The sequence below is a fragment of the Nematolebias whitei genome, chromosome 14, assembly GCF_014905685.2.
Source record: "Nematolebias whitei isolate Nwh7 chromosome 14, NemWhi1, whole genome shotgun sequence".
Classification (NCBI taxonomy): Eukaryota; Metazoa; Chordata; class Actinopteri; order Cyprinodontiformes; family Rivulidae; genus Nematolebias; species Nematolebias whitei.
The window spans coordinates 38,758,308-38,783,083 of record NC_056511.1 but is presented as its reverse complement, the minus strand read 5'-3'; the positions used below and the strand labels follow the sequence as shown (position 1 = coordinate 38,783,083).

Below are 24,776 nucleotides of genomic sequence, written 5' to 3'. Positions count from 1 at the left end.
GATCACATGCTCAAGAAGGACCATCAGCCTAACAATGGGTCATTAGGGTGATCAGCTGGTTTTGGTTGTCAGCAGCAAACTGGTTGATCCACTCTAAGAAGGTGCTATTTAAGAGACTGAGCTGAAAACAGCACCTCAGACTGAGGAAGTCTCTTGGATGAGAGACGAAACGTTTCTAGAATTTTTTTTGCTTTGTTTTGCTTTTGTTTTTTTTTTGAATGTCCAGAGGACCAGATTGAACTTTTTTGGATTTTTCTACCTGGATTATTGAGCATGCATCAAGATATTACAGAAACTTGTTTTTTATTGAGGTTTTAGGCTTTTAGTCTTGCTTTAAATCCGTTACTTAAAGGTGGAACAGTGCGCCATGAGTTTTAATAAAAGCTATAAAAGCATCTAATAAAGGAAATAACACTTCTGGATCAGACCATCACCATTTATGCGGGACCTGAAACGATATTTGTAATTGATCCAAAAGAGTGTTGATGAGAATCTTCAAAGATCTTTTTTAAGTTACAGTTTGCTGAACTTAATTAGGTCCACCTTGCATCATGTACTGGGTTGACCCCCATTTACCCTCAGAACAAACTTAATTCTTGGTGGCATCGACCCAACACGATCTTGGAAACATTCCTAAGCGATATGGTCCCCACTGAGATGCTAGCATCATGCAGTTGCTGCAGATTTGTCAGCTGTAACATACATGATGTGAATCTCCTGCTCCCAAAGGTGCTCAACTGGACTGAGATCTGGTGGCTATGGAAGCTGCTGAGTCCAGAGAATTGAGACTAATCAAACAAGGCAACGTTTTACAGTCTCTTATTGTCACAAAGGTGCAGGACTTCAAGTTCTTGGGGTCCACTGTCCAGGAAAATGGGGAGTGTGGTAAAGAGGTGAAAAAGAGAGTCCATGGAGTGGATGGAGAAAAGTTTCAGGAGTGATTTGTGACAGGGGTGTCAGCAAGAGTCAAAGGAAAAGTTTACAAGACAGTGGTGAGACCAGCTATGTTGTGTGGTCTGGAGACAGAGACATGGACAAAAAGACAGGAGAAAGAACTGGAAGTGGCAGAAATGAAGATGTCAAGGTTCTCCAGGAGTGACAAGGATGGATAAGATTAGGAATGAGATCATCAGATGTACAGCACAGGTGGAACAACTGGGAGATAAAGTTAGAGAGACCAGACTGAGATGGTTTGGACATGTCCAGAGGAGGGACAGTGGGTATACTGGTAGAAAGATGTTAGAAATGCAGCTGCCAGGAAAATGGCCATAAAAGGCCAGAGAGGAGATAAATGGATGCAGTTAGAGAGGACATGGAAGTATTGGAGTGAGGACAGAGTGAGATGGAGGTGGATGGCTTGCTGTGGAGACCTCTGACCAGGGAACAAATGAAAAATTGTCCAGTTTTAGTAAGTCTGTGGGAACTGTAGCCTCAGTTTCTCATTCTTAGCTGACAGAAGTTATGCTCAGTGTGGTCTTCTTCTGCAGTCAACCATCTGCTTCTAGGTTGTTGTGAGTTCAGAGATTATTGTCTGCAGACCATTGTTTGTAAAAAGTGGTTACTTTAGCTACTGTTGCGTTTCTATCAACTTCTACCAGTCTACCCTCTGACCTCTGACTTTAACAAGGCTACTTTGTCCACATAAATGCCACTCACTGGACATTTCCTCATTTTTTGACCATTCTGTAAACCCTAGAGATGGTCTGCAGTTGAAAATCCCAGTACAGCATCAATTTCTAAAGTACTCAGACCAACCTGTTTGGCACCGACAGCCATGTTTAAAGTCTTTCTGATGCTCAGTCTTAACTTCAGCAAGTCGTCTTCACCATGTCTAAATGCACCGAGTTGCTGCCATGTGGCTGTCTAATTAGCTATGTGTGTTAACAATAATATAATAACGTGGCCGTTGAGTGCACATTTTACTTCAGTCCTCTTTTGTCTGGTGTTAAATGCTGCTCTAACGCCTCCACCTGCTGAATAACTGCCATGTTTCATTCCTCTGTCCACGTTTGCAGCCGAGGTGAGATCAGAGATTTAAGTGACTTTAAAATTATACGTTGAGATATCTGAAAGTGTCCAGAAGAGGTGACATATTATTCATTTGAGTGTATTAGTCAGATTTTCCTGGATGCATAAGACGGGGTTCATGTACCTCCTGGAGGCACAATGATGGAAACGTGTTTTTAGGATCTAGTGAGGCATTGATCAATTCACAAAGAAGCCTGAAGGAGAGTTGAACCTGAGGATCATCCCGTATGTCGAGGCTGACGTCCTGCTTTGTGCATATTCAGTGGCTGAGGAAGAGATGCAAGCTCAAAGTGTTGCTAGGAGACCACACACAACGAGCAGTGAGCGGCTTGATTTCACATCCCTCCTCTCCTTTCTTCTAGTCCGACTGCCTTTCAGTGTTTCTCCATCCTCTCTACTTTCATCAGTTTCCTTTCACTCCCATGTTCCCTGTCCAGAAATTTGCCTCCATCTGATTATATTTGTCTTCTGCTCTGGTTTATCTCTCACTCTGTTTGTTGGATTTCTGTTTTCCACCATCCACCTCCCCTCCTCCCGCTGCCTTCCTCCTTGCTCTCTGACTGTGTGTATCTTCAATCTGCTGGTTCTCCTCTCATCCCTGCACTCCTCTTCGCTCTTCGTCTCTGCTTTTATGTTTGTCTCTTTCGGATGAACTGCAGCCCCGTGTGACTGGCAGGTTGAGATGCTGAACAGGAACCACTGGGATGTCTGGGAGGGACCAAATCAATCTCAGCACACTGGATATGTTGTGAAAAGTTGTTTTCTTAACTCACCCTTTAGCAATCGTTAAATAATTTAAATGTTAGAAGACAAACTTTTTTGAAAGGACATTCTGTGCAGAAGAAGGAAGAATTTTTTTTTTTTTGTACTAGATGTTTTGTTCAATATGCCTTTTAAATTTAATTGGTTTGCTTGCAAAAATAAAAAAGCTGAAAACCACGTGAATGCACAAAAAATGCATCAAAGAATGATGTTGGGATTATGTTCAATGATAAGTTTGATTTTTTGTTGATGTCTGCAAAGAGCTTATAAAGCCCAATTAGCTATTTATCATCAAATGCAGCCTAAAGGCAAAATATAGTTAATTATTTTGTTTATGTCTGTGAGAGTTTGTCTGTTAGTAAAACAAATCATGAACCACTGAATGGATGTTGATGAAACTCTCAGAAAGTAATGGCTGGATGCACGTCCACAACTGATTAACTTTTAAAGTCAACCTTATTCACGATGGCTGCTACATCTAATCAACCGTGGCAAACACAAAAAGGGCTATGATCCAGGCCGTTTAACAGATCTTGAGATAAAACTTGGTGTGATAGTAGCGGAGAGTTGTCCCTAACATACTTTCTGAGTGCTAACAGACTGCACAGGATCTTTACTTAATTTATTTAATTTATTAACATTAGCGTCAACAAATTAAACGGATTACGGATTAAACTTACGTAAAGTTATCACATATATAATCTGAGTCAAGATGGCTGCCACAGACTGACCCTTAAAAACTTTTTACATGCAATGAGCTAACATTTGATGGACCTGAATATAAGCCACACCCACTCAATTAAAAAAAAAATGTGTGCATGTATAGGCCGCACTTGTCTATAAGCCGCAGGTGTCTACATTGTAACATGAGAAAGATTTTTTGTTTTTACTTAAATATGTACCGTAAATGTTTAATTTTTAGAACAGTATCTGTTACATGGTTAGTTAAAAAAAAAAATACATTAGTCCTGTTTGGTAATTTCATTGGTCAGATAAAAAAACAAACAAAAAAAACTTTATTTATACAGGTAGTCTCAATGAGCCACGAGGACCCAACCCCCCAAGAGAAACGTATATTGGGCAGCTATGTGAGTGCCCGGGTGTGATGAGGCTAAATGTTTTGGCGGCATGAAGCTCGTTAGCCCGTCAAAAAAAAAAAAAAATCCAGTTCAAAGCATATGAAAAAAGTAGCGGCTTATAGTCCGTAAATTACGGTAATAGCTGAGAAACTTACCCAGCTCTTATAAAATGTGCAGAACAATGTTTGACCAAAATGTCTCGGTTTTCTCCTCATCAGATGATCATTAGAGTTTAAAAGGCTCCGGGCGATGCCTTTAATGTGGACTTTTTTCTCGACCCTGTTGTTGACGTGTCCCTGCGCTCAGCAGTGTTACTGTCCCACTCACACTGTGCAGCTGTGGTGTCGGCTGCAGGGCAGAGGTCTGCAGCACCGAGCCATCTCACAGGGTTAAACTCACCTATGCTGATAGATGGAAGCATTTCAGACAGTTGATTTTTAATTTCTTCTACCTGCAAACTGTAACCCACATTCTGTTCATCGGTTGCTGTGCAGTCGAGACGATGTCTTTGCACCCTGCGTGCATGTGTTTAGCATGTAGGGGGGGGGGGGGGGGGGGCTTTATGTAGGTGTGTGTTTGCTTATGCTCGTGAATGAGTAGTCTGCAGTGTTGCATGCAGATTGAGCGACATGAATCATGGCTCCATCTGGTCCTAATGAGGAACTCAAGCGACACTTGACCCTGCAGATTCTCCTCAAAATTAAAGGCCTAGCATTCTTTGAAGAAATGCACTGAAAGCATGGATGTTGTGAATGATTGGGTTTGGATAAGACCAGCTTGCCTGCAGAAGAATGATGTACATCTTCTTGTTCAATGTGACCGGTTAATTGTAACACGAGCCCACAGAACATAATGCAACAATTGTAGGGCGGACTGCCCAGCTTGCAGATCCCAGAAACCAGAATCAAAGCAACACTTAACGAAAACCCAACCTCCAGCCGCAGCTCCCTAACCTAATTAACATGGAGTCAGCGAGCATGGCAGCAGCAGCGGGCAAGGTTGTGGTCAGGGCTGTGAGCTACAAGAATAGCAGAAGCCACACTGACATGCTGGATGACACACTGAGCCACGACAAAAGAATCACATGCAGCTCCAGAGATCAGCACGTTGCCCGGCCCACATGACAGCGCCTGCTGCTCCCGCTGCTACACTCCTATCTTTGTCTTTACACATGGTGGTCCCTGAGTTTGGTCCCAATTACATATTTTGAGCACACATAAACTACACAAGATCTTTGTTTAAAATTTGGCCTGCAGCTATTTGCAGTCAGCTCAGTCTGCAAATAGCTCATGAACCACAGAATGACTTCAAATCAAATATCAGAAAAAATATTATCAGATGTAAAACTGATTAACTTTTGAGTCAGTCCAAGTCAAGTTGTCCACCAAAACCAGCTTGACTTAGCAAACACAAAACTGGCTAAAGCGTCTGCCAGTTTTACATATATTGTGCTGAAAATTGGTTTACTGTAGTTGTAGCTGACAGTTATTCCCAACAGTGATGTTCAGTGTGCGAAATCTTTGCCTAAAACTTTGGCATTAGCCGATACGTAAAAGAAAAAGCTTTGTTGTCATTGCACAGGGTGGTCTAAAGAAACTTAGTTTGGCAGCAATCTCTTTAGCAGCAACAATTGTGCAGAATGTTGCATCATTTACTGTACATAAAACAACAATATTAAGACTCATATTTAATGCATATGAATAGTCAAACTTAGAATATTTACAAGTGTTGTTGAAATCACTTCTGGATGGACTTTCAGGAATTACCAGTAATCATTGAGTGTACATTTACAACTAATTAACTTTTATCCATCCATCCATTATCTTTACTCGTTTCTTCTTTTTCACGTCATAGGTCTCAATGGTGCCCATGTCCAGCCATCACTGTGTGAGAGGTGGGGGACACCCTGGACAGGTCTCCAGTCCATCACAGGGCAACTGATTAACTTGTGGAGAAAAGTCCAATTCACAACTCTTATTTCGAGCTTGGCATCTCTGAATATTAAGATTTGACCAAACTGATTACAAGATGGTTTGGACATGTCCAGAGGAGGGACAGTGGGTATAATGGCAGAAGGATGTTAGAAATGCAGCTGCCTGGAAAGAGACAAAGAGGAGATATATGGATGCAGTTAGAGAGGACATGGAGGTAGTTGGCGTGAGGACAGAGGATGCAGAGGACAGAGATGGAGGAGGATGACTCGCTGTGGAGACCCTGAAGAGGGAAAAGCTGAAAGAAGAAAAAAAATATATATACAATTTGTCTTTTTTGTTTTACATAAAGTTATCTTAGTTCAAAAGTCAGTAGGTGCATTTCTTCAAGAAATGTTTTTTTTTTTTTTTTGCATTCTGTGAGATAATACATTTAGTGTATCTAATATTCTACTGAACGCTGTCATACATAAAGTCCACATTAGGTAACAGAGTCTGATTTGGCCTCCAAAAATGCTGCAGAACTCAACAAACCCATGTCACAACAGCCCAAGGTAATACTCCAGCGTCGTCTGCCAGAACGCATCCAAACCGCTTCTATTTGTGATGGAAAAACACCAGCATTAGCTGACAGCTGCGCTTTTCTTAACCAATTGTGCTGCGCATTCTCCGACATGAATGCACGGTTAGGGCTCGACGATATCTGCCCCACAACAAGCCTGGCTTCTCGTGGGGCGAGCGTGAACGGGAAGCTGTGTGTGCGCTACATATGACAAACCACATTACTTTCTGCTTAGCGGGACGGGCTTAGATAGGCCATCCCGGGGCCTGCAGCCAAGCATGCTCTGCAGCTGAGTTGCCATGCTTACTCAAATATTCATAACTGGATAATGAAAGTATAAATATATGAGCAGTTGGGGTAAACAAAACAACAACTTTTATCATCATGCATCACTGTGTCCTGGCTGTGATGGCTTCCAGCTGGGGTAATGTCAGGGTGGTTCAATACAAGCAGCTTAAACTATAGGTTTTGCCAGCGAACTGTGTGTACTTGGACTGTTTCCACATCATAGAGGTCGTGAAGCTGCTAAACATGTTCTTCTTAATGATGAATGTGCTCAAACGCCCGCTCTTGTTTCTTCTTGTTTAGCAGAGTTACTTCTTGCCTGTGGCAAGAAACCTCGGCTTTTCCTGAGTCCTCTCCTGTACCATGAGCTCTGGCTCTGCCCAGGATGTGGCAGTCGAGCATTTCCTGCGTGACATAGAGAGGCGAAGCAAGCGGCTACACTGCGCTGTGATAGGCTGCGAGGAGGCGAGATCCCGCAGCGACATGAACCTGCTGTATCGCAAGAGCCGTTTGGACTGGAGGCAGAGAGACCAAGAGGGAGGTAAAAAGAGGTGAGTAGATCAGCTCACAGGAGCGCCGCATATATGGGATTACAGTAGGGCTCAGTTTGGCGGCACAATAAACCTCTTAGGCAACCAGTGTGAAAGAGTTTAATTTCCTAATCTTAATTCCAAGCACAGTTCATAAAGTCAAAGGGGTTTGACTAAAAAGCCTAATACTAATAGCAGCAGTTCACACTAAGGTTGCTGTTTGTTTAATGAGATGAGCTACATGTGAGTCAAAACTGGGCCAAAACTACTAAAAACACACAAAAACTGATGATAATTGATTACACTTGTAATTTAGTCTTTGAGTTACACATGCAATGTGTAACGAGATCACTTAATGTTTATTAAGGAGGTGAGAAGTGACAAATAAAACTTTATTTGTACACGTTCAAAACTTAAAAGACATATCGTTACCGCCAGTAGTTGCCAAATAACCTGACGAGCATGATTTTGGTCTGTGGGAGGAAACTGAAGTTAAAAAAAAGGTAAAATGGACTGTACTTATAAAGCACCTTTCTATCTAATCAAGGTACACACAGTGCCTTACAAGACAACCTGTGCCTTCATTTACCCATCCACACATTAATAATTATGATACAATACATATAATACATACAGCACTCTACTACATCTCTACAAAGCTAATTGAACAAATCATTCTGCAAAGACTATTCTGTGCTTTTAAATCACATTCCTACACTGATGGGATGCACATCGGAGCTATGAGGGGTTCAGTGTCTTGCCCAGAACACTTCAACAAGTGGCTGCTGGTGGAATTGAACCCCCAACTCTTCCATTGGCGGATGGCTGCTCTAACCACTCAGCCCCAGCTGCCCCAAATACATGGAGAAAACTCACACTTGCACAGAGAGAGCATGTAAACTCCACCCAGGCTGGGAGGCAATCCTATGACCTTCTGGCTGAGAGGCAATAGCTGTAACCACTGTGTCACCAAGCCGCGTCATGTCATGTCATAGTTTCTTATTTTCACAGACTGTATCCTATCATATTATATTGTATCATGGTGTTTCATAACATACATCAAATTGTAATGTGATGTATTGTATTGCATCATATTGCATTATATTGTATTGGATCATACAGTACATATAGTATTCTGTTGTGACATGTAGAATTATGTTATATCATATTGTTTTGTATCATCCCATAAGCTCCAATTTCTGAGATTTTCCAGCACAAATGAAAAGTAGTTCTATAACTGTAACACAAGACTATGTTATGTTTGCAAGTAATTTTATCATAAGCATGGAAGTTATGTTTTTATTACTGTAAATATTTTTGTGACTCCTTATGAGTCAAGCATAATCCAATTACATGGTAACAAAGACACAACCCTGACAACTAACAAGCTAAGCCAGGCACCCAGCAGAGAGTGTTGCCAACATACTGTCATCACACTCGCATCTCAGTTTGCACATGACAGTATTGTTTGGAAAAGGGTTACCATCACAGTGGATGAATGCATCTTGTTCATCTGAGCATCAGAAGGGAGATGTACCGTTCAGATGTGAGTCACCTACACTTCATCAAACTCCGCTCTCTGTGTCTGATCTTTGTGGAGGAGAGGAAGAACATCAAAGGTGACAGTTTTGTTTGTTTCGAAGTCCCATCAAGTTCCTCATGACTCGCAGTGTTGACTGGAGGTTCTCATGCTCCCCATCATGGTAGGACACGATGTCGAATTGGGCCAGAGCAGCAGAGGTACAGTAGGAAGCAGGACATGACTGGTGATGATTAAAGCTGGGATAGAATCAGAAGTAAAACTAAGCAGAAACCAAGGGTTTAGGAAGCCTTATGGGTTTTTGACATCAAATAGAACAATCTGAAGAGTAGACTGGAATTGTGGCCCATATGAGATCTTTAGCGCCTCTGGAGAGAAATCCCATTATAAAGCAGAGATGACCGTGGAGCTGCAGAATGGTTATAAGGTGAGTTCTAGTATGAGTAATAAAAATAGAAGCGCTTTCTTATGGTGCTAACACAGACAGACACTTTTCCCAGTAGAGAGGACTGGTGGGAGAAAACCTTGTTATCAACTGAGGCTTTATTAATTCCAGCAGACTTATAATACAAGTGTGGTACATGTACTGAATATGATGAATGCTGCCATTTGCTGTAAAAGAACACTGTAGATATTCTCATTTATTGTGCATGTGATCCACATATGAGAGGTATTTGTGCTTCAAATATTAGCATTGTCTTGGCTCACTTATATTATTGCAGCTGCCAGCTCAAGTTTATGATCAGACAAAGTAAGTAATAGCCACATAAATGAAAAGGTAGCATTCCTTCATGAAGCCCATATCTTCCACTGACTCGCATGACTATAAAGATCTCGTCAATCTGTTAGTGCTTAAAATATGTATCAGAGATGACATTCAGCTGTTGTCACAAGAAATTTTAGTTCAATATCTGTAAAAATGATTGTGTTATTATTATTTTTATGTTTGCTAAGGTGGATTAGCTGTAGCATCCATCTTGAATCAGATTGACTCCAAAAGCCAATCAGTTTTTTCATGTACATGCAATGATAACCTTTTAAGAGTTTGATGAAAATCCAGACAGTGGTTCAGGAGATATTTTGCTAACAGACAGACAAATGAGCACAGACACATGCAGTTGCATTGGTGCGCACCTTTCATGGTGGTGGGCTATAAAAACCCCAAAGCTGAGGTCATATTTACAACTGAGAGTCACATGCTAACAAACAACTCTAGCATGCTTTAAGAGAGAAAACTTTTTAAGGTTAGATCACAAGAAGGTGAGAAGAAAAATAATTAAATGGGCTCAAATCCTCACTGGAGACAACCCATAACTGAAGGCATTGAATTAAAGTGCCATGGATTGTGTCAGATATGTCAGAAAAGTTCAACAGAATGAGGACAACTGCAGGTTCATAAAAAAATGACCCAATATTTCATGTGTGCCCCAAAACCAGCTTGGATGTTCTTAATTTCTTTACAAACCAGAACATTTGCTTAAAAATGTTTCAACTTTGTCCCCAAAATTAAAAATAGGATATGAGCTTCTACAGGGAGAATCATCTAAACTGGATTTCCATTAAAAAATAAATAAAAAAAGATTTCATCGCAGATGTAGAAACTTTAGGGAATATCTGTCACTTTAAGGAGAAGATAAAAGTCAGGGGGTAATTTCTGAATCTGCACAGGTGGACATCTGCATTTCCTCTTTTTTAAATTTATTTATTATTAACAAATATGTAACTTGCGTGTGCTGAAAGTTATAAAATGTTCTAGAAAAGCATTGTGTCATAACAGCACAATGGCTAGTTTAGCTTTTCTCACTGGATTTAACATTTTTCACATATTTTTTTCACAGATTAAGCTCTAGTCTATTATTGCTCATTGTGAAAGGTGGGCTATAATGCTTTTGTTTATGTCTATGTGTGTGTGTCTGTTAGCAAAATATATCATGAACCAGTGGACATATCTTAATGAAACTGTCATCTCAACTGATTAACTTACGGAGTTAACCTAAGACGGCTGCTGCAGCCTATCAGCTTTAGCCAACATAAACCAGCTCTAACTCGTTCAATTTGACATATATTAAGCTAAAAATTTGCATGGTAACATTTGAGACTGGTCTCCAACACACAGTCTAAGCTCTAACAGATTATGAAAATCTTTGTTTGGAATTGTACCCCAAACAATTGGCGTCAACCTTGTTTGTCTCAGACAATTTTGCTGATATTGAGTGAGAATTTGATCTGGTAGTAGCATTACTTCAGGAATTTCATGGTCTTTAATTTAAAACAAGTTAAGACATCATTATGAAGCCAAAGGACAAATCCCTCTGATGGACCCAAGCTAAGAGTCTCCCTTTATTTTCAGTCTTTATACTAAACTAATCCAACTCTGTTTATATTTAAGCAGATATAAGTGTGCTATAGATTTTCTCACTTATCTCCACATTAGCTACTGCAGATTATCGTCGTAAGCCCTTAGACAGAGAGGGCAAATAAAAAGGTGAGGGCATGCTACTCTTTGAACAGCCGTCTTTGGTTTCATGAGAGATTCTGCCCTCTAGTAGAAATCAAGGGAGGAGAAAAGAAGCTCTTCAAGCTGCACGAAGATGCTCAGCCTCTGTCCTGTGCTAAATTTGGCCCTCTTGTATCTATGTCAATTGTAAGGAGTCACTAGAACATCTCCACAGGCATTCAAGGGCACAAACATGCTCGTGGAGATGCAAATGAACTCTGTTGCTTCGCCACGCAGATTAGAACACGTGCGCACGCCACCTCGCACGCAACGAGGAGGAAATAAGAGCCTTGGTGTTCTCGGCTCTGAGCTCCCTTCTGCTGCTGCGTGTGAAGCTGAATACAAATTATAAGCTCCAGTTGTCTTCTTCTGGGCCCGAGAGTCTCACAGGGATCAAAACTGATCCAAGAGTACGCTGGATGATCTGTCGTGTGCTGTTGTTACATACTGTGGGAAATTACTTGAATCTGCTTCATAATTACACACTCAGAAACTGTTTATTGCTTTCTTAGACGTGTTGACACAGATCTGAATATCCACATGTGCCCCTGGTGAATTTCTTTGGAGACAAACATTAGAAACCTCTGAGTGATGAGTTTCACTCTGGCACACTGAAACTTCACAGCAATTCAACCGCAGCACCTGTTTTACAAACTATAAGTTGTTCTAAAAAGGCTAAACCTCAGTTTTGTGCCAGCTGTTTGAATAATAGACCCAATATTCTTACTGTTTATAAAACTTTCACATTATTGAGATGAGTTTTTCAGGACTTGAGAACTCATGTGGCAACTTTTGTTCTATTTCAACAATTCATAAATCAAAATGGTTCTGCTCATTCAGGACATTCCTGCTGGGACTTTTGGTTTGTGTGCAGTTTGTACTTTTTTTTAATATTTATCTTTGTCGGCCATGTTTTCCTCACCGAAAACAAATGGAGCTCTCTCCACATACTTCAAACCCTTTGTGCTGTTTAAAACATTTCACGGTTCATTTCAGCTTTTCTTCAGGTTCAGTACTTTTAGCTCCTTTGCGCTAATTTCAGCTTCTTTCAGTGTCTTTCTGCTAATTTCAGCTTTGTCAGCCTTTTCAGTTAACTGTTTATTTAATTTTTTTAACCAGTTTCAGTTTTGGGCAGCACGGTGGCTCAGTTGGTAGAGCTATTGCCTCTCAGTAAGAAGGTTGCCGGATCAAATCCCAGCCGGGGACCTTTCTGAATACAGTTTGCATGTTCTCTCCGTGCATGCGTGGGCTTTCACTCCGGTTTCCTCCCACAGAATAAAAACATGCATGTTAGGCTGATTGGTAACTATTAATTGTCCCTAGGTGTGTGAGAGAGAGAGTGAATGGTTGTTTGTCTCGTTTGTCTCTATGTGTCCCTGTGATGGACTGGAGAACTGTCCAGGGTGTCCCCTGCCTCTCACATAGTAACTGCTGGGCAACAATGACCCCTGCGACTGGAAAAAGAACAAGCGGGTAAAGATAATGGAAGGATGGTTTTCAGTTTCTTTTTATTAATTTTTGATTTTTTTTTGTCACCTGTTCAGCCTCTCTCTCTCCATTCAGTCAGCTTATTCTGCTCATTTCTGCTCTATTCAGCTTTTTCTACACACTTCTACCATTTTTCTGCTGCTTTCGGATTTTTATTTTCCTGTTTTCATTAAATGTCAGCTGTTCAAATTCAACTCGCATGAACAGTTACATGAAATCTTTTCAACCTGGTTTCAACTTCTTTAGCAGATTTCAGCTAAAATCACAGTGAACATTCCCAGGAAATCATATTTTTCTCATTTGAATTTTAGCCTTACCATTTATAATAAGAATGGTGCTAAATATAGGGATGTTGCGTCTGAACACAACACCTTTAGAATGAATATGTAAACATATTTTCAAATGAGTTGTTTTGATTGTTTTAACAACTTGCTGTGTAGATATTTTAGTACAGTAGTCCATCGTTTATCGCGGGGGATCCGTACCCTGAAGCCCCGCGATATGTGAAAAACCGCTAAGTAGGGATACACTTCAAGTTCAAGTACAGTAAACTTTATATTAAGGCTTTAGAAACCCTTCCCACACTCTTGGAATGTTCTAAACTCTTAAACATACATCATTTTAACAACATATGTTACTAAATTTTACTTACTAGCTCTGCAGAACAGCAACAGCTCTGGTTCCGGTCCAACTCTGTTTTATTCCAATTTGTTTAGTCTCCGCAGACCTATCAGCGATGAAGCCCACAATCAGTCCTCTAAACTCTTAAACCTACCAATTTTAACAACATGCAGTACTTATATGTACAGGAGCTACAAAATATTACTTACCAGGCTCTGCAGTACAGGAGCGGCTCGGTTCCGGTCCGACCCGATAGATGAAAAAAGTCCCAGTACAGCATGATTGAAGCCCACCACTCTATCCAGCTTGATGTACACGTGCTGCTGCCCAGGATTTAACCCACCACCTCTGGCCCAGTCTGGACCAGTACAGCGCGACCAGAACCAGACTTAACCCTGCAGTCTTCTGTCATCTGCAGCTCCCAGGATCCGGGTCACACTGAGTCCAGATCACCTGCAGCACAGCTACTCAGCAGTGAAGATACAACTTGAAGGATGAGTTCAGCTTCAGAATTATTTGTGACTTTCCTGCCAGTTCTGTGAGCTTATCCATACAGAACTTGTGACTTTCCCTCCATTTGCAGCAAGCAACAGTTGGAAGAGCAGTGTTGACTTCTGGGAAGTGAACTGATGGCTTCTGGGTAATGTAGTTCTTTAGACTGGCAAAACCGTGAAGGCTTAATGAAAGAAAACTACAAAATGGTGCCACTTTTTGCTGTGTGGAAAATATCATGTACATGTAGAGTACTGTACAATACTTAAACAAATTGCGATGGAGCGAGTCCATGAAAATCGAACAGCGAAGTAGCGAGGGACTACTGTATAGCATCTTAACCTAAAAGTGTGCATCCCGCTGTGTCACTTCAAGAACAATTAAAATTTTAGTTTACATTCAGTCATGGGGAACAGACACACCCTTCATCGAGTCAGCGGTTTTACATTTTAGATTTTCCTAAAAATTATCTGGCCTTTACTGTCTAAAATCATTCCAATCTAACCTCAAGTGTACAAAATGCAAAGCAGATATTACCATGTTGTTATTTATTAAACAAAAATGAATCCAAAATGGAAAAGATGTGTGTTTAAAAAAAGTACAATCCATAGTTTAGTAGCTTGTAGAACCACGACAGCAATAAGTAGTTGTTTCCTGAATGACGTTAATTTCTTACATGGTTGTAGATTAATTTTGTCCCACTCTTCTTTACAATGTTGCTTCAATTCCTTGAGGTTTACAGTCATTTGTTTTCTCGCAGCTCCTTTAAGGTCCCACCACCGCATTTCAATCAGGCTGAGGTGGACTTTGACCAGACTATTGCAACACCTCGATTCTTTTATTTTTTTAGCCATTTTGTTGTGGACTAGCTGCTGTGTTGGGGATCACAGTCTTGTTTCATGACTCACTTTCATCCAAGAAAAATAGGCTCACATTTGCCTCTAGAGTTCGTTGGTCTACAGAGGAAATCGTGGTTGACTCAGTGACTGCAAATAGCCCAAACCACCACCCCTCCACCTCCATGTTTGACAGCTGGCATGAGGTGTTTGTGCTGATATATTGCGTTTGGTTTTCACCAAGTATGGTGCAGTGCATCATAAACATCTCTACTTTAGTCTCATTTGTCCAAAGAACATGTTTCCAGAAGTCCCGTGGTTCATTCAGATGCAGCTTTGCAAACCTAATCCAACTTCTTTATAGAGGAGAGCCTTTCTCCTGACAACTCTCTGAAACAAGTCAAACCATGTCAGTCATTTTCTGTTTGTCCTGTCATGAACTTTAACCTTTACATGCTAACTGAGGCCTCTAGAGTCTGACATGCATCTTTTAGATTTTTTTTTTTTTTTTATTGCAATTTCTCTGAGCATTGCACAGTCTGACCGTGGGGTGAATTTCTCGAAACGTTTACTCCTTTGGAGATTAACAGCTGTCCTAAATGTTGTCCACTTGAGAAAAATCTTTCTCCCTGTAGAATGATGGACATTGAATTGTGTGGAATTGACTTGTAACCCTTCCCAGGCATCTCTAAGGTCATTGCTGATGCCTTTCCATCTTGACATTGTGTTAACAGACACATGCATACATGCAGCAAACTGACAAAACTCCTGCTAATATAGAGGTGGCCACACTGACGTTCATGAAGTATATTTGACCAGCACTTTACTGCCAACGAGCCTCTTAAATCCAGTAGCATAAAGTGTGAACTATTTTGTCTTCCTTTTTGTGTAATAAACAATAGAATGAGGGTTTTTTTGTGCACACTTGATGGTAAATATAAACTGTTTTGAATCTGGTACAGATCAGATGATTTTTATTATGTCCTGATACATAAAGCCCTTAAAACTTCTAAAGACGAGGAAAGAAAGCGGTCCCAGCTGCTGCTCAGTATGATATTAGAACTGCAGCGTTTTGTTTGATTTATTCTCACTGTCACATTTACTTCTTGTTGTTTGAGTCTGTGTCATTGATTATTTCAAAGACTCGGTATCAAATAGCGGAAAACCCACAACTGTTCCCATGGTAACAGATGAAATGCTTCTGACAGTCTTGAATTACAGACTACTGATATGTGCTGTAGATGTAAACATGTATAAAAAAGGAAGGCGGGGGATTCCAGCAGTGCAAACTTCGACTTTTCTCCAGACAAGGGAATTGATTTCCTAATTCAGTAGGTTTGCGGTGTAAGCAGAAGGAATGGTTTGTGAAAGCAAATACTTGTCTTTTGCAGCAGAAGCCCTGCAGGCAATTCTTCAATGCAAAGAGAATTTTTTTAAAGATTAAACAGAAAATAGACAACAAAATGAGGTCAGTAAAAAAGGTAGTATGAGAACGTTTCTGACTTTCTTTGTGATTTTTTTCCATCTCCTTCTCTCTTATCTGCAGTTCCACCCAGAACGACCCCTCAGCCACAGTTGGGAAAGTCAGAGACCTGGCTTCGTTCCGACGGCACTTCCGCATGGGTTTCATGACGATGCCCGCCTCCCAGGACCTGTCTCCTCACACGTGTGCCTCGGCCATGGCGCCACGCTCGCAGTCCTGCCACGCTGTCGGCGCGGGGGACGCCAGCCTCGAGAACGGAGATTACTCTGACACTCAGTCCCAGCATGGTGGCCGCTGCCCCCCAGCCAAACCCAAGCGTCATCCAAGCACTCGCCTCAGCTCCTCATCAGCTGACAACAGGGCACCTCCTGAGACCCCGACGCCCCCTCCAACCACTCACTCGCAGAGCAAGCACTCAGAGAAGAAAAATGGTAAAAAATCATCTTGTGAAGGAATACTTCAGATCTGTTGAAGTGGGGTTCTCTGGAAAGGTTATGAACAATACCCTGTTGTGGGTCCAGTTTGAAGACGTAGAGTTTAATTCTAACCAGCTAGTCAAAGTGAGGTCATTTGATCTTAAATATGATGACTCAAAGTCCCAAAAAGGCATCATGGTTTGTGCAAACACTATCAACCATGACAGATTCAAGATGGCCACCACACTTTAGCCACCACAAAAATAGCTCAGTCGGTTTTACAGATATTTAGCAAACATCTGGTTTGGTCATAGCTGGCTGTGTTTACAACATTTACTTTGAGTCCAAACAGATTGCACCAAATTGCACATAACATTATTTTTGAGTTTTGACCAAAGCGCTTATAACTATCACTTTTTCATAAACAAATGTGATCTTAGTCTAAAACCTCAGCATGGTGGTTAATGATAGGCATTCCTTTTCATTGATAAACTTTTACACCACGTTCAGTTCAACAACGTTGTTGATTCAGTTAGAATTAACTTTTTTTAAAGAGCTAGGCCCTCAGTTAGGATGTAACTTTGTAACATCTTACTGTAGTGGTTCCCAACCCTGGTGCTTGAGGAACACCATCCTGCATGTTTTAGTTGTTTCCCTGCTCTAACACACCTGATTCAGTGATTTAATTACTTCCTCGTGTTCTGCAGAAGCCTGCTAATCACCCATAAATTAAAATCAGGTGTGTCGGGGTAGAGAAACAACTAAAACATGCAGGATGGTGTTCCCCAAGGACCAGGTCTGGGAACCCCTGTCCTACTAAATACTAACGTCAGCAACTCTACAGAGTCACAATACGATGACAGCACTATACTCTCAGTTTCGCAGTTTAGTAACTTGCTGAACACAAAGTTCTTTCCTCCTTTTTATACACCAGATACAGCATTTGACTTATGATGTCGTTTATATTACATCCACTAACAACAAACTAAACATAAATATCGGCACTGAACAAAAAAAAAAACCCCACCAGGGACAACCTATCTGGACACATAACCTAAAAAAGTCCAACTCTTTCTGGCCCAAGATTTCCCAGAAGGCCCTGTTGCTCAACCAGTCTCTTACATTGAAGTACAACAAGCAATTTCCAGAGCAACTACAATCTCTGTGTGGATTTTTGAATTTATAGGTTGCAATAGAATACAGCACAAGTCTTCACATAGTCAAAAAGAGAAAAAAATTGCAAGGCCTTCATAAAGGCACAGTGCCCCATGTTTTGGACTCACCCACTGTACACCATAAATATGATTTTATTAAATAAACTCATCCTTCAAAGTCTCTGACTGAGCTCAGCCTTCTCTGCTGACAGTGAAGTCCTAACCAACGAGAAAGAACCTTGAAACGTGTTTTTATTTATTTATCTGGAGACAAAGTTAAAAGGACACGACTGCATAACTGAATTTTCATGAATTAAAATATTTTTTACTCAACTGCAAAGTAGTTTATAGAAAATAAAGAAAATTGGCAAAGCATAAGAAACTACATTTATTTATTTTTTATTTTATATGCAAAAAATATTAACAAAAAAAATGTCAATGTAACATTTCATATGTCAGGCCTTCTCTGAAAGCGTAGAAGGCCCTGAGGGTCCACCATTGCTTTCCTCAGAACCTCACCTCTAAAAATCTGAGTTAGTGTTTTCAGATGTTTTCTCTCCAGAAGTAATTGCCTGTTTTCTTGCCATGTCTTCATGTCTCTCCCAGCCATGAAGAAGTCCGACTCTGGGGAGATCGGAGCAAAGAAGGTGCCTCCTTTAAAGCCCAAACGAAGTCCCAGCACCCAGCTCACCTTTGACTCTCTTCCTCCACGTGTGCCTCCTCCTGCCACATCCATGCCATTCCAAGCTGCAGACTCTCAGATCCAGGTAGGAGATGGGGAGGATGAGCCGGTCTACATAGAAATGGTGGGCCAAGTGTTCACCAGAGAGAGCCAGACAGCCACCCCCCATCCAGTCACCCCCGTAGCCACCACGCCGGACTCTGACTCAGACCAGAGTGAGGCGATCTATGAGGAAATGAAATACCCACATCAGGAGGACAGAGAGTCCCACAGACATCTCCCTCCTAAACATGAGAAACTGAAAGGCTCTAAACACTACCATGTTACTCCTTCCTCCTCCAGCAGTTCCTCCTCTTTGCCGCGCCCCTCCTCTTCTTCTCCTTCTTACTCCAAACCTAAAGCTACAGTCTCCATCTCCCACTCATCTCCTCTGCCTTCCTCTGCCTCCTCAACGCCAGTACCACAGGTCCTCTCCACCAGTCCCCACACCCCACGAGCTCCAACTCCTTATCTGCTCCAGGGGAGTAAATGTGAGGGGGAGTCGAGCACGAAGATCCCAGCCCCCTTCCCCAACCTTCTGCAGCACCGGCCCCCGCTGCTTGCCTTTCCTCAGCCTGCAGCTGCCTCCAGTGGGGTCGGGGTGCAGAACAAGACTTCTTCTTCTGCTAAAACTCAAACGTCCAGCACAGCAACTCAAGCCACCACTTCCACCTCCTCCTCGTCAGCTTCGTCTAATGTTCTCTCGTCAGGGTCCAAGGAGTCCTCTGGAGGAAGTTCCAGCCAGCAGGACAAACACAGCAGAGATGCCCAGTTAGGCCCCGCTCCTGGACTAAGAGCCAGGAGTCACTCCACACCTCTACCTCCCTCCTCCAAATCCACCTCCCCTTTTTCCCATCACCATCACCATCCTCACCATCGTCCTTCGCACTATCACCACTATCGCAAGCCGGACAGAGGGGACTCCCCCGCCCCAATCAAGAGCAACTCCCAGACGTCCTGCCAGGCCACAGCCCAGACCCAGACCTCGAGCTCAGGCAAGGAGGGCAAGTCTGTCAGCTTCCTGCTTAAGTCTGATAAAGGAGAGAGGGATAAAGACAAGGACAGGGATCGAGACAGGGAGAGGGACAGGACTAGAGACAAGGACAAGGAGCGAGACAGAGACAAAGAGAAGGACAAGGATAGAGACAGAGATAAGGACAGAGAACGAGAAAGAGAAAGAGAGCGAGAGCGAGATCGGGATGGAGGGCCACACTCTTTACCGATTGACAGCACGACCACATCGAGCAGCCAAATGTCTCAAAGCAGTACCAGCTCAACCCCTACGCCACTGTCCTCATCCCAGCGCCCTCATTCCCGCCCACATCTCCGCTCTCACACTCCCCACGGCCTGCCAGCCTACAAGCCTCCCTCCTCAGACAGCCCTCTGCTCTGGACCTACCCGTCTGGGGGCTTCCGGAGGCCCCCGGCATACGAAAGCCTGAGAGGCAGCTCTCAAACACCATCTCTGCAACAGCCTTTGAGTCTCACTGGTGTGGGTGAAGGGATGTCCAAGAGCAGCGGAGGGGCCTTGTCACAGTCAAAAGTTGGGTTCATGCCCTGGGACAGCAGTGGCAGTTTGGGTGCAGATGAGGGGTCTTACTGGCCCATGCAGAGGAAACTCTCCTTCAGCCATGGGAGCAGAGACACAGAGAGTAAGTTCATTCAATCTAAAGAATTAAGCAATTATAATTACAACAAATATATTTAAAGTAGGTTTTAAAAGCATTTTATTTTAAGATAAATGTGTCTTGTGCTTCTCTTTCCTGCCTCAGAAGATGAAGGACGATCCTGGAACGGCAGTGTCGACGCTCTGCTGAGGATGGACAAGGAGGACCTCGGGATTTGCTCTCGAGGAGGTCACTCGAGCATCCCGGTTCACTTCAGTGGCGCCTCCAGCAGGGCCCTGGGTCACAGCGAGGCCTTGGCAGGTGTGGACAGCAGTGTTGGATTCAGAGCTCTGCCCAGAGCAGGGTTGCCTCTTCCATGCCAGACCTTTCCTGCCTGTCGCAACGGAGGTAAGCAACCCCCCTCCTGACTGCAACAGTGCAGTCAGCTTCAAGTCACTGTTCAAAAACATCTCACAGATTTTCAATGAGATTTCTCTCCTGGCTCAGATGTAGCATCACTGTAACTTGGAGGGCAATTTTATTTTAATGTTGGATTTTAAATCAAACGTAAATCCATAACAACTCTAGAAAAAGGGATCTTATTCACAGCCATCAGTGTGCTAATGACCCATTGTTAGGCTGATGGTCCTTCTTGAGCATATGATCAGCTGGTTTTGGTTGTCAGCAGCAAACTGGTTGATCCACTCTGAGAAGGTGCTATTTAAGAGACTGAGCTGAAAACAGCACCTCAGACTGAGGAAGTCTCTCGGATGAGAGACAAAACGTTTCTATATTTTTTTTGTTGATTTGCTTTGTTTTTGGTTTTTTTGAATGTCCAGAGGACCAGATTTAACTTTTTTAGATTTTTCTACCTGGATTATTGAGCATGCATCAGGAGATCTTATTCACATTTCTTTTTTCCTCTTCTAATTTATGTCATTTCTTTAAGTTTATTTTTGTCCATTAAAGCCGAAAAGTTCACACTGTACTATCATTAGTTCAGAAGGGATAATTAGTAGGCTAATTAATAAATAGTGGTTTTATTGTTTTGAGATGCATTATAAATCATTTATAGGAGTTGAATGTACCATAAAATTTAACAAGGACTCAAAGCCCACAGGGACTGTCTTACTTCACAGCTGCATTGCTGCTCTGTTTTATATTCCTCGGCTCTGATCAGCAGGAACACTTTGTGACGTTTGTTTCCTCACAGAAGTGGGGCGGCTGGGCCGCTCCTCCTCTGCTGCTGGAGTGAGACAGGTGGGTGTAGGAGACGTCCAGAGACAGAGCAGTCTACCAGCACGAGAAGCCCTGAATCAGGTAAATATATCACATGTGGCTTCATCACTGCAAACACTATTAACTTTAAACACAGTGTAATTTGAAGCGAGCATCAATATTGTTTTTTGTTACGACTTCCTCCTTCTGCTGGAGATGCTGCTGCTCCTGGTCTATTTATAGCTGGTCGTTATGCCCACTGAGCAGAATAAGGTTCTGGCCTGTCTGAGAGGGAAAAGAAGATGTGAGTCGTTGGTTAATATGCAGACAGTAAATAAGGTAGAGGTGTTGATAGGAGAATATGCAGAACAGCAGTCAGAAGGGGGAATTGCTGTCCTCTAGCACAAAAGTCGGTCTAGTTTCTGGCTTCATTGCGAATGCTGACGCAGTTTGTGTGCTGCAGAGACTGTCTGCATTCGTCTGATTGACCCTCCCTCTAACTAGAACCAGTGCAGCAACACTGCATCCTGGTGGCATTCTTCAGGAAGGGATGTTTTCCTCATTGTGTGCAGAGTGTTACTGTCATGCTGATAGGGGTTTAAAAATGCATGTGCTGCAACGTTCATTTGCCAACCCGTCTTTTTTTTTTCTTCCTACGCACAGCTGCAAGGTCTGGGGCCAACCCAAGCCCCCTGCAGTCCCAGCGCTCCCAGCGTGTCTCGGCAGCAGCAGCAGCTTCAGCTCCACCAGCAGCAGCTGCAGTTAAAGCAGCAGCTCCAGCAGCTTCAGCAGCAGCACCACCTACAGCTGCAGTTCCAACAGCTGGCCCAGCTGGCACAGGGGCAGCCCCCTGCTGGCGGGGGTGCCACCGCCGCCCAGACCCAGAGAGATGGCAAGCTGCTGGAGGTCATCGAGCGCAAGCGCTGCCTGTGCAAAGAGATCAAGGCTCACAGGCGGCCTGACAAAAGCCTGTGCAAACAGGACAGCATGCCCATCCTCCCAAGCTGGAGACGGACACCTGAGCCTCGAAATTCTGGCACCCCACCTTGTCAGAGGCCGCAGGCCGTCGTGTGGGACACAGCTATCTGAGGTGAAGGCCCAGACCCTTATGACCAGACTAAAGTGGAATAAAGAAGAGTAAGATGGAGATGATGTTTTATGGAGATAACCATGGATGAAGAAGAAGAAACTGCTGTCGTTGTGTTTGAGACTGATCAGAATGGTCACTGGAGACCTCGAACTTGTTTGTGAAAACCTAAAACAAGACAAAGGTTGATGGAGTGGTGTAGAAAACGTTTCAATTTCTTACCCAGCTGATTTGTATTTTCTCTGTACTATGTAATATACTGATGTGTTCTAATTGCCAATGATCTTTTTTTTTTTTTTTGCCACAAAAACACCAGTGTTATTGCTACAAAAGAAGACAGACACAAAGTAATAATGAGTGGGTCTTTTTTTTTTTTTCTGAGATTGGTGTTGCCAAATATCCTCCTGACTACTTGAGACGCAAAAACAGGAACCGTGTGTTTTCTCCAGCTCACCGTAATCCGACAAGCACAGAAGACTGTGCGGGAGAAAAGGCAAGACTCATAGATCAGCTCTCGAAGTGTTTCTTGAAATCGTGAATGTATACGAGATGTCTTGGTATCAATAGATTGTCATCGTAGATGCAAATAATCATCACTGAGAAGTTAAAAAAAAGCTACCTACTGTATCTGTTTGCATATTTGTAATGTACAAAAAAAACTATTTACTTTCTTGAAGTTTCTGCAATTTTACAGCAATATGCTCCCAAAGCTCGAGCAACATATTTAAAACTTGTGTCAGATAGCCTAACATACATATCTAAGACTTGAACAAGTCATATTTACTGTGTCATTTTCTGCATGTCACAATAGACATACAGTGCTGTAAAGAAAAATAAGAAAAAAAAAACATGTGTAGAGGTAAATCTGTCAGACGTTAACAAACAGCAAATCTTCATTAGGTTAATGTGTGGTTGTAGAAAATATGTTGCCAGGGAGGGATTATCGTAGGAAACGGTGGCACATCTGGTGCAGTCCAGCCTAATAGATGCAGATTAGTACAAAAAAAAAACATCATCGCTCATGCTTCTCTACAGTTGCACATCACTACCGGTTCCACCAATAAACCCAGCACTGACACCCATCAACACAGACTGTGCAATACAGTGCAACTGATAAAGACTGTGAGTCTCGATCACCTCAAACAGAATGCTGGAACAATCTGCACAAAATAGGAGAAATCAAACCCTGACGCACTGTAAATAGATATGTACAACTGTACTGAAAATGTTGTACTCGTATTCAATACATACGTATTATGTAGCATAGACTGTATAAACAAAACTTTGTTCACTTGTTTATTTTTTCTTCTTCTTTTTCTAAAAGTAGTTGATCTGCTGCAGTCAGTCCATGCATTACTTATAGATCTACGAATAAACAATGAGCCCTCCTAAAAAAATATATATGAAAGGTACAGGCCAACAGTTTATACAGATTTATGCAAGGTTCCCTTTAAGCTCTGTTGTTGATTCAAGCCCTTTTTTCTACATTCACTTTTGTTTCTGTACAGATTTCAACAGCTTTCAGTCTTAATATTTTTTAATACTTTGCTGCTATCTTAAATACCGGTGTTGTACATTCAAATACAGTGTTACCATGTCAAACTTTATTAATATAGTGCTTAATGTTTCCTTTTTTTTTCCCCTGAAAGCCACGTGAAATGAAGTTTGTACCTTGAAGAGTCAGCTCTCCTGTTATAGTATTAAGGCGCCTGAATGTCTCTTGGTTGTTGTTTTACAATAGTGAGTACCAAACTGTACAGGAAATGGTAAAAAAAACAAGTTGAAATATTTGAAAGTCACTGCTTGGCCTTTTGTTTTAGCCCCACCTGCTCGTGTTTGAGATTTTTTTATTTATTTTATATTAAGCTTACGAAGTCCATTTTCAATCAAACACAAGTCAGGTTGAAGGAAATGGGGAAGTGCAATGCATGCAGAGATTCCTTACACTGAAATGTTCCAGTGATATTGTGCCCAAAATTTGATTTCAAAAGTAATCACCTCACTATGGCCCCTTTTCACAGACTGATACGAAACCCCATGGTAGGCTATCATGTTCCAGAATAGTTTACAGAGGCTGTTGGTTTTGTGTGTCTTCTGAAACAGTGGCCATTATACGAGTGCCATACTATTGATGATATGGTAAGATACGGTGTACCTTGGAAATCACTGTAGTGCTATATTTGCATTGATATTGTAATTGAGAATAAATTTTATATAATGAACTTTACACAAGAAAACCGAGCTGCTTCGTGCTTTCACATGCCACATGTTTCATACTGATGCTGCAGCAGTAAGGGTGGGGTGTGTGGACACCGTGTTCTCGCTGCAATACTGCTCCAATACCTCCTGCTGCCGAGAGAGGGCGCTACAGTAACTCTTTATTTCTCCCTAGTTAACAATGAAAACAGCCTGCTGACTCATAAGAGAACACTTGTATAA

General features: G+C 42.1%; 1 protein-coding gene across 1 annotated transcript in view; it reads left to right on the top strand.

Annotated features, from left to right (window-relative positions):
• LOC119420165 (neuronal tyrosine-phosphorylated phosphoinositide-3-kinase adapter 1) overlaps positions 1-22,470 on the top strand; it is a 50,222-nt gene extending 27,752 nt beyond the window's left edge. Inside the window, exons 2-7 of the mRNA XM_037687545.1 lie at positions 6,951-7,198; positions 16,198-16,565; positions 18,311-20,077; positions 20,198-20,440; positions 21,246-21,352; positions 21,914-22,470. Of these exons, the coding sequence (XP_037543473.1) occupies positions 7,011-7,198; positions 16,198-16,565; positions 18,311-20,077; positions 20,198-20,440; positions 21,246-21,352; positions 21,914-22,339 (3,099 nt within the window). The 5' untranslated portion in view covers positions 6,951-7,010 and the 3' untranslated portion in view covers positions 22,340-22,470. The remainder of the gene's footprint in view (positions 1-6,950; positions 7,199-16,197; positions 16,566-18,310; positions 20,078-20,197; positions 20,441-21,245; positions 21,353-21,913) is intronic.
• The last annotated feature ends 2,306 nt before the right edge of the window (positions 22,471-24,776 follow it).